General features: G+C 44.4%; 1 protein-coding gene across 4 annotated transcripts in view; it reads right to left on the bottom strand.

The window, feature by feature from the left end:
- EFCAB11 (EF-hand calcium binding domain 11) overlaps positions 1-10,851 on the bottom strand; it is a 210,871-nt gene that overhangs the window by 143,911 nt on the left and 56,109 nt on the right. Inside the window, exon 6 of one of the 4 annotated variants that reach the window (XM_019518674.1) lies at positions 5,528-5,957. The exons of the other annotated variants lie outside the window; for them this stretch is intronic. Within the exon in view, the coding sequence (XP_019374219.1) occupies positions 5,804-5,957 (154 nt within the window). The 3' untranslated portion in view covers positions 5,528-5,803. Of the gene's footprint in view, positions 1-5,527; positions 5,958-10,851 lie in introns of those variants that run through there. 4 annotated transcript variants of the gene reach the window in all.

Below are 10,851 nucleotides of genomic sequence, written 5' to 3'. Positions count from 1 at the left end.
CCCCCCCCCCCCGGCTTGACAACTGGCCACAGGGGGACCCTGGGTTTCTCCCCAGACCCAGGAGGTACCAGTCACTGAGCCAGGGGGTACGGGCCCCTCCCCCCCCGCATGCTCCCTGGCGGACCTGGAAGTGGACCAGTAGTGCTTTTGATCCACTTCTGGGTCTGCTGCCAAGTGCACTGGGGAGCCCCCTGAGCTTCTGTGGGACACTGCAGGCGCCCCAGCATCACAGCACTCATGAGCTGCCTGCTACCTAGAGGTATGTAGAAAAAACATTTAAATCTGTGTCTATGCCCAAATTGCCAAATCTTTCCGAATTTCCCCGAATCAATTCAGAGGGTTCCGATTCAATTCAGAAAGATTAAAGGGTCCAGTGATTCAGTTTGGATTTAGAGATATAGCCACTGAATCAGGCTGAATCTCCACTGAATTGAATTAGGGACCAAAGCTTCACACAGCCCTAGTAAATACCTTGCAGCAGTGGTCATCATTTATGTTCGTGCAAGGAATAGTTCAATAAAGTCCCCTACATTGCTCTGGCCTTTATGCACTTCCACAATATAAATATTAAACAACAATTATCAGTATTGGGTAGGCTGTTACATTAAGAAAACATTCACTAAATATTTAATTGGAAAGAATAAGAATTTTCTACAATACCTATGATGATGTAAGAAAAATGGATTTGTAGGATTTGAGGATACGGAATATGCTTCAAGTTCAATTTGTGTCTGTCACATACTTCATCAATATTTCACAGGAGTTTTACATTGTCTAAATCAAAATTTCAGATCTTTTGTTGTGCAACTATGGCAGAGTAATCTCAAAGACTTTCTTTAGGTCCCAATTCAGAGCAGCATTTATTAAAAAAAATCATGAATTCCCTAATTAATTTGTACAAGTCCCAGTCCACTGAAGTCAATTAAACCAAATTATGTTTGAATGCTTTGCTAAACAGGTGGCTGGTTTATTTGGAGAGTCACCTTTAAGTCTTTGGTGAATGTAAAATATAAAAAAAGCAGAAGCAAGAAAGATGAAAAGCAGCACTAAATTCAAAGCCCCTTAGTCGTCCTGAAATGACAAGATATTCCTGCATAACTTTATCCGTATGCCCCATTTGATCAAAAAAATTCTGGTCTTCAACTGACATTTAAACAAACTATTTTTGGCAGACTCCAGTGCAACTTTTTCTAGACATACTATTTTGAAGCCTTTTCTGAAACATTTTAAAGGGCATGCACGTTTGTAGAGCTAGCCTTTTGAAGCTTTTAAAGGCATTTGAAACATTTTAATTGTCTATTCTACCTGTACCCCATGGGTGTGGACACACATAACAACTGAACCGTTCCAAAATGCCATGGACTGGGAACTGGTTCACAACTGTCACAGGTCAACATCCCAGGTACAAAAGCCACTTTTAATGCACTGAAATGCTATGGCTCCAACACCACAGGTGGGAGTGAGTACTGATCCCAGCATGCCTTGGAGTGGGTGAGTGGGAGAGAGAAGTGCACAATTTGGGGGCCCCACGGGATCAGTGACTTATGGCTGGAGATGTTTTCACTTTTTAGCTTTCCCTTCTCTCCTAAACATGATTTCAACAAAGTTCAGTAGCCTGCCCACCCATCTATGGGTGTGGCGTGCAACTCGTGCCACTTGCAATTAATACTGTTTGCAGCCCTCAGCTGCCTACAAGCTGGAAGGCCCTGACTTTGAACAAAATTTTCAGACTAATGATCTTAAAATTCATGGACACAATCTTTGGCTGTATACACATGTTCAAATGATCTGGAGAATTCTCTCAGGTTTGTTTTCCTGGTAGAAATACTAATTCAGGGATACCTGAAGAGACATTTAAATGCCAAGCCCCTGTGCACACATCTTGGCCTGCTCTGCAGGCTTGCATTCTGCCTGGCAACAGAGGACAGCATTGCACAGGGCAGCCCTGATTGGCTGACCCAGGTTGTCTTGTAGGCTGTGTGTCCCTGCAGCACAATGAGGGGACTGCAAAGGGGCCCCCTGCCTAGCTGGAAGCAACAGAGTCCAGCCCAAGTGACATATTGTATCCCTGGACCCAGGGTGGTGGGGCTGGAAGCAAAGCATGCGGGGATGCTGAAGGATAGTGCTGCAGCTTCTCTCAGAATGTACATGTAAGAAGTTTGCTCTCCCAGGAGAAAATCTCCCAGGAGTCATTTATCTCTCTTTTTTTTCCACCAGGTTATTTTTCTCTTGGAGTGGCCATTGTTGCTCTGGAAGAAGATTCTAAATGTCTGTACAATCAGGATTTTTAGTGGGAGAACAGCAATTCTCCCAGGAAAAGGTGAATGCCTGTACAAGTTGGTGTAACACTTGTGCATCTCAGAGAGGTTTTTGAACTTCGGATTTTGTAACTACAACAATCCAAAGTTCCACGTGGCACAGTATCATATTTCTTGCAATAGCTAGACCCAGGCACATCAGACAAACATGGACTCCAAAGAGTAGCAAATTCTTTAATTACTTGTTCATAAAGGAATTTTCTTCTTAATCTAACCTCTGTGTAGCTAGTAACTGTTTTATAATCATAAAGTATGAAGTTTTACATCCTGTATAATTTTATTTTTATTCTGTTTAAGGTAACTGCAAATGTTCTCATTATCTATATAAATGTCTAAACTTCTAGAGTGCTAAGCTCTTGACCTTTGACTACATCTTGTGAAATGTGCACTACCATTAATTATCCATTGTGTAAAAAAAGAAAAGTATTTCATTTGACCATCTTAAAATTTCCTGGCATTTAAATTTGTTAAGTATTCCTTTGTTCTTGTACAATGAGAAAAAATACACAGAAGTGCCAAATTAACTGCCTCTATAACAATCATAATTTTGCATCTATCTATAATGGCCATTCTGATTTGTCTGTTGCCTAGTGCACCAAAATTAGCAACCCCTCAGGTTGAATTTTAATAGTTTTGTTCCCATTTCTAAAATCCTATATTTGATTTTGGATATTTTTTATTTTAGAGTAATTGAAAACGAACAGAAATATTCTTGGGGAGAGTATACCATTGTGAAGAGACTGACAGCACCTCTTCACGGGAGCTCAATGGCCCCAGCCGCAAGTTACCTGAAAAGAAGATCACCACACTGTGGAGAGAACTCCCAGTGCATCCAAAGCCAGTTTTATTAACTTGCCAGGTTTTCAGTTAGCTGATTAAGCTGCTAAAAGCTGTGTGAAAGAAGCTGCAAGTGCCAGCAGGCTACAGGCAAGGCAAAAGCTAAGCCTGCTGCCAGAAAGTTTTCATTCCTTTTTTTTTTTTTTTTGGTTAGTTTTTTTGAAGCTGAATTGCACTGGGGACACCTGCAGCCAGGGTCAGATCAGGGTGAATATCATCCCTCCCCAAACTTAGTGAAACATCAAAGTCATGGCAGGTGAGACCTAGGAGGAACTCCAGTCTGACCAGGTGGCTAGAGCTTTTCTTCGGTGAGGACAGGCAGACAAATGTCATCGGAGTGCAGAGGGCTGCGTCCCTCTGTGGTGATATCCCGACAACCATTAATTTCTAAATTGCAGTAGGATTTAAGACATCTCACTATCCCATTTTTGACAAATTACAATACTTTGCTGGCTTAATTGAAAATGAGCTAAGATTTTTATTTAGCTGCTAAGTGATGCTTAGATCCTGTTCCTAAATTGGTATAAAAATAATCTAGAATTCAGCAGGAATTATTTGTTTTAAAAAGTATTACTGTACCTGCCTGGTTTCGAACATCCGGTCACGTGCTATGCGTCCCTGGATAGTCGGGGTTGTCCGCCCATCCGTCCCTGTGATTCCGACGAGTTCGTGTCGTCGACCCGAATCGTCTCTCCCCAATCTTTCCTGCCACAACTTTGATCTTATCTCAGTGGTGGGGTTTGACTATCAGCGTTTCTCGTGCAAGGGACCGTGGGACGACAATCTTCTACGAGGCTCCTCCTCCCCTCTACCTCGCCCTTACATCCCACCTTGATGAATATTGGCAGTCTTTGGCCACGTCCCTCCGATAGCTGGGGCTTGGCGCCCTTTTCTTAGTGGGCTATAGGAATCTGACTACAGGCTCCCTCCTTCTCCTTATAGCTGACTGCCCTTGCCCGTGGTTGAACCCTGTCTGGGCTCTACACCTCACAACCCCTCCAAAAATGGGTAACAAAAAAACACAAAGTATATCACCAGCAGAGAGACATAAGTTACCAAGGGATGCCCTTCGCCCCCTTATATGCCTATTCCTGCAGCCTGCCCTATTGCCACCAGCTGCAGCCTCTAAGGCCCTTGCCAAGCCTAGACTCGGTTTGGGTCAGTATACTGTCCCTCTCCTCCTCCCCTTGGTTCTCTCCCAAGCCTGTGGATGCACTGTATTCTCGGTGGATCCCCTCGACGCGTCTCCCCCCATGACTCCTCCTTGGGGCTGTCCGAGCTCTTTTCGGTTCCACCTGATCCGGTGATGTGGCTCCTGCTGCCTCTCCTGACCCTTTGTGGGCACCTCCAGATCTCAATGCTCTCCCGCTCTCTCCTGCTTCCATATCTTGGCTCTGCCTTCTCGCCTCCTGCCTCCGTGCCGGTGGCAACCTCCTCTTTCAAGGTTTCACTCTCTCCTCCAGGGCTGCTGGCTGCAAACCCCCGCGCTCCGACACTCTGAGGGGACTCTGAGAGCTTCCCCTCCAGCGCATCTGCTGGTCTCTTCCCTTTCTCCTCGCCGGCAGCCTTTTTTAACTCCCCCGACCAGCTCTTGCAGCTGCCGCCATCAGCTGGCCACAACTTTATAAAAACGCGGCTAAGAAGCCGCTCAGGTCCTGCCGCCACTTCCGGCTTCATCACGGTTCCAGCTAAAGTTGAGAGTCTTTCTGTGTCTCTTTTCTTACTTCCCTTTCTCCACCCCGTTCCTGCTCCCCCGGGTTTTCCCCTTGGTTGCTCCCTGGGACAATTACCTTCCACTGTCAAAACTGTAGTTTATCTACTACTATGCCTTCCCCCTTGCCTTCATCAGGTCCTTCTAAAGCTCCTCAATGTTTTCTTTAGTCTTGACTGAAGTAAATCATTGTGTGTCACTTGTAAGCATTACTACTTTACCGTTCATCTCCTATTCCAGATCAATAATATACACCAAACTTCACTGACCCTAGAATAAACCCTTGGACTATCCTGCTCAAACCTTTGTGATGATAAAAACTGACCTAACTTAACTTACTGTATTATGTACTCTCTATTCCATTGCAGAATTACTTTTCACGTCATGGCTACTTTCCGTAAATTTCCTCATTAGAGGTTATTGTCAAAGGCTTCCAGAAAGCCTTCCATGCTTAAATTGGTTAATATTTGTGGTGCGTTTTGAGATGTAACCTTTCTTCAGAAATAGACCTTGGCAAGCCTATATTTTTAATTTCACATCATCACCAACATATTTGACAACAGATATCCTAAAGGATGATTTTTTTATTTAAAACTAATTCGCAAATACAAAAATAGCAACAACATAAAAATTAAAATAAAATATGCATCTCTAAAAAAACCTTAACATTGTAAAAAAATGCAATCATTTTATGAAAAATGTTTTAAAACAGGAAGTTTGCAGTCATTTACAGTCCAGAACACTTTCATTCAGTCACTCAGTAATCCTGTGGTATTTCTTTTGGAAGAAATTTTGTCACTATGTCTATAATACAACAAAACAATTCAATATGTTTTTGTCTCCTTGCAGGAGTTGATCTGATACACATACTCATATTCCTGTTTATCACACTATAGTAGACATACATGTAAGGACTTAAATATATTTTTACTGTCATTTAGTCACCAGCTTTTAATTTAAGTTTCCCTTTGTAGCTGTTAGCTATGACTAGAGAAGGCTTGTCTCTGCATTCTTCACTTCTTTTCCCCAACCCTTCATTGCACTCTTCTGTGCAGGTAACCTTGAGGATCAAGTTTAGAGGGTACTCAGAGCTAAGAGAGAACAAACAATACAGCAAACTCTTTTCAGGAAAAGTTTATGAGTCAAAAAGTTTATGAATCAAAGTTTATGGCTTTAACTAGAGAAGCAGAGGGGATAATAGGTCATGAAAAATGAGACAAGATGGAAGAAGCAGAGGGAGAGGAAACAATTAGTATTGACATTGAGGAGTTTAGTTTTAAATAATAAAATTGCTATTACTAACGTAAGGATGATTTTAAATATGATTATTAAACCAAGATATCCCTGTATCTGTACAGCACCTAAGGAGTGGAATTCAGCTCAGTCTTGCCAAATGTTTAGATTGCTATTTACATAAAATTCAAAGAAAAATGTCTATGGTTCTCTCAACAGCATCCTTAAAGTCAAGCTTTAGTTAAAACAGAGAATTTGCTTCAATGTTAATGACATTGTAACAGGGCACTGTCCCCAGGCCCTGTTACTGACTAGAGTGCTTCTTTGGACCCAGACACAACCAGGGAATGCAGGACTGACTGAATGGCAGAGATGAGCCAATGGCGTCTGGGGAAAACTTAATGGCCCATGTGCCCCGCTTGGGGTAAAGTAGGCATGTGGGATCCCGGAGCTCGCTCCCATTGGCCGAGGGAGGCCTGGCCAGAAGGTAAAGTTGGGTCAGAGTAGGGAAGCACAAGAGAGCCAGAGCTCGTGTATGCTGTGCAGAGGTACGGGACTGACAAGAGAAACTGGGATGTTAAGCCAGAGCCGGAGCCAGACCCAGAGCAGAGTAAGGGGAGACCAAGTACCTCTACAAGAGAGGCAGCAAGGGGAACCACAGATGAGGTGAGGGAGCTATTGCCACTAGCGAGTCCAATAATCCACAGGGTCCTCCCTGAGAATGATGAACCAGGTTAATTGACTGAGAACCCTGGGGGCAAGTGGTCTTACTCTCAATGAGTTAAATGAGCAACAGATTCAAACAGAACTAATCAATCCATAAGACATAAAAGAATTAATTATAATAAAGGCCGAGAAGCTGATTCACAGGCTACTCAGTCCTGGGATAAAGGTTATAGGAATTTAGAGTCAACAAATGTATCGATCAGGAAACTGGGGGGGTTGAGAAAATATAAGAAGAGTGATTGACAAGACACTGGGAAATTTGTTAGTTGATAAATAGTGTTGTTATTGCTGGTAACTGGAAGGACTGTAAATATGTATGAATTAACATGTAATGCTTGTTAATTAATAGACACAGAATAAGGACAGAGTTGAGCATGGATTAATTTATTAATTGATGAATATGGGGAAACAAAATCGATTGAATGCTGATATTTAGCCAGAGGTGAAAAAAGGAAATAAGGGCCTATTATGAAAAGACCCAGTGGTCACAAACTTACTGGGTAATAAAGATTTGGTGGATGTTGTAAACCCATAAGGAATGGGCTATTAGTGGTCGCTCCTTGCAAACAAGGGACTAGAATAACTGGTCAATAACCAGTCACCATATCACACTTATTATAAGGACAAGGCTGAAGGAGATCATGGACCTGTGCCTGCATAGGCAAGGAAAGGGCAGGGTGTTGGGGAGGTGAAGCCCTGTGAAAATCCTCACTGCTATCCATAACACTAAGGATAACTGGAAAATCTTGCCCCCCCTTTCCTCTTTTCTTGCTTTTTTCAAACATTAAGTTGTGGCAGGAGAGCATCGAGGGAGGCAACCCAAAGTGAAGGGCAATAGTGGCTTACTAGTTACTAGCAATTTTTGAAACTTCCACAGATATAGTGGATTAAGTTTGAGCCAATAAAACACAGAAAAAAGTAAAAAAAAATAGCTTTTCAAGTAAACAGTATTCTTAAATTTTAAGCTATGCCTAATGAAATCTTTATATTCCAAGACAGTGGTGTTCAAACTTTTTGGCTGGTGGGCCAAATGGACAGTACCAAGGCCATCCATGGGCCATATCTGGCTGATGGTCCCAATCTGGCACAGGGCAGTTGTAGCAGAACCCCATCTGGCCTCACAGAGGGGGGAAGGGGGCATCCCAGCTCCAATCTGGCTCCACGGGGGGAGGGTGGGGGCATAGCTCATCCCTGCAGGGGAAAAAGGGGGTGTGGCCCAGTGCCATGCCACCCAGGAAGAGGGGTGTAGCCCAACCTCATCAAGCCATGGGGTGGGGGGAGAGGGTGTGACCAGCCTGCAACCTGATATGTGAGGCTTGGGGTTTGGGAATTTGGCAGTGAGAAAGGGTAGCTGTATTTATTGCCATTGCTCCCCCAATGTCAAATTTTCCTGATCCATGGGGAGCTCCACAGGTTGGATGCCTTTGGCTCTGTGAGCTGCATTTGGCCGATAGGCTGGAGGTTGAGCACTGTGGCTTTCAGTTGCCTGCAAATTTTGGAAAAATCTAGACGCTGGCTGTACAACAGGGTCAAAGAGAAAGTCCAGCATGCAATACAAGGAAAATATGAGGGCAAAGAAACCAATGAATGAATTGCAAGGACTTGATGAACTATTTTGGGAAGGTGTGAAGCAAATAAGTTTCCTTTGCATAAGTTTTATCTTTTGACCATGCTTCTCCTTTCAATGGGTCTATGCAACCTGGGAGTCTTTAATAGATTAGGTCTACAGAATTTGTACATACGTTCATGGAGGCACAGTAATCAGTAAATCTACTGCTGTCAGAGACATGGTTCCATATCTTAACTGTCTACCAGGGAGGCCTTTACTGCTTCTGATCAAATACTGACTGCTAATAAGCAAAGGGACAATTCCTTAGGCCAAAAGAGCCCTTTTTAGATATTAGGCCTAAGACGCTGGGGGAAAAGCTTTGAACCCACCCTGTTTTCCTTCTTGTGCGATCAACATAAATCAGCTATGGAACAACTAACTGAACATATTTATATGGCAAATTACTGTTTCCTGCAAGGGCCAGTAGCTGGGTAGCCACATAATGCCGTATTAAAATATGAAAGTGTCATTAGTTTTTGTTATAAAGTCATACTTTAGAGCTCTGTTCGATCTTCACTTAATATATCCCTTACCTAAGCAAAGCTTTTAGCAAGTTCATCTTCATAGTTTCATAGCTGTTAGGGGCTGGAAGTGACCTTACGGATCACTGGGTCCAGCCACCCTGCACTTGGACAGGAAAGACTGCTAGAATCAGATGACCCCAGCAAGATGGGCGTCAAGACATTTTTTGAGGATTGCCAAGGTGGATGACTGTACCACCTCTGTGGGGAGCCTGTTTCAAACCCTTGGCACTTGGCTTGTAAAGACCTTCCTTATGTTTAGCCTGAAGCAATCTTCAATCAGTTTGTGCCCATTATTTCTTGTCCTTCCCTCGGGAGCTTTGGTGAATAGATGCTCCCCCAAACCCTGATGTATGCCCCTGAGATAGTTATAGGTTGCCACCAAGTCTTCCCTGAGTCCTCTCTTCTCCAGGCTGAACAATCCCAAGTCCCTCAACCTCTCCTCATATGTCTTGGTCTCCAGGCCTCTAATCATGCATGTGGCCCTCCTTTGGATTCTCTCGAACTTCTCCACATCCTTCTTGAAGTGCAACACCCAGAACCGGACACAGTACTACAGTTGCGGTCTCACCAAGGCCAAATACAGTGGAAAGACGACATCCTTTGCCTTGCTTGAGATGCCTCAGTGGATGCATGCCAGTGTTTGATTAGCTCTGTCAGCTATGACATTGCACTGGTGGCTCATGTTCATTTTGCTGTCAATCATGATGACACTCAGGTCTCATTCAGCTGTGATGCTGGCAAGCATAGCACTTCTGAGCCTGTGTGTTGTGGATTTCTTATTCCTAGATGGAGCATTTTACATTTCTCTGTATTAAACTACATCAGGTTGAGGTCTGCCAACTTCAAGAGCCTGTCCAGGTTACCCTGCATTACCCATCTGCCTTTGAGAGTGACCATGCTCCCCCATAGTTTGGTGTCATTGATGAACTTTGCCAGATTTCTTATAATACCTGAATCCAAATTGTTGATGAACATGTTGAAGAGCACTGGTAGGAGAACTGAACCCTAAGGGACACCACTGGTCACCTTCCGCCATGATGACTCAGTTCCATCAATCAATACCCTTGGGTCCTACCACAGAGCCAGTTACCTTGCCACTGGACTGTAAAGTATTTGAGGCCGCATCTTCCCAACTTAACCAGGAGGACATCATGGGACACCAGGTCAAGGGCCTTTCTGAAGTCCAAGTATATGACATCAACCTCATTTCCCCCATCTAGGTGGCAAGTTACCTGATCACAGAAGGAAATTAGGTTGGTTTGGCACAACCTGCCTGTAATGAAGTATGTTGACTATCCTTCAGAATACTGTCTTCAGTTAGACTGTGTGAGATGTGTGATGGATTATTTGATAATTTTCTCCAGGAATTTACCAGGGATTAAGGTCAAACTAACAGGGAGTTAGTTAACAGGGCAGTTGGGAAGCAGGAGTGGAGGTAGCAGGGTGCACGCGTGCCACACGTGTACCCACCTTACCTCAGCAGCGAAGGCAGCAGCTGCTGAGGAGACAGTGGCGGGGGCAGCAACAGCTGATTTCCCCCCTAAGGTAAGTGGGGCAGAGGGTACAGTGCAGCTGAGGCAGATCCGGAGGGGAAGCCCTCCGGAGCCCTTTTAGCTCACCCGACAGGGGGCTGCGTTCCTGAGCTGTGCGCGGGCAGCGTGCACGAACAGTGTGTGCAAACAGGCGCGCTCTGTAAGGGCGCACTGGCGTTTGCGCCGGCGTTCACGTAAGACAGGCATGAGGTAGCTGCCCAGAGTGGCAGGTCCAGTGAGCAAAAGCAGCAGGTGCAGCTCTGTACGCATGGTGCAGACATGGAGCACAGCTGCCAGGGGCCCCACCCGGGCACGGCCGCCTGCCATGGGCTCTTCTGAGGCCTTCACCCAGACGGAGCTC

Source organism: Gavialis gangeticus, unplaced genomic scaffold (genome assembly GCF_001723915.1).
Source record: "Gavialis gangeticus isolate Ggan-Ray unplaced genomic scaffold, GavGan_comp1, whole genome shotgun sequence".
Lineage (NCBI taxonomy): Eukaryota > Metazoa > Chordata > Crocodylia > Gavialidae > Gavialis > Gavialis gangeticus.
This window is presented reverse-complemented; position numbering and strand designations above follow the sequence as displayed.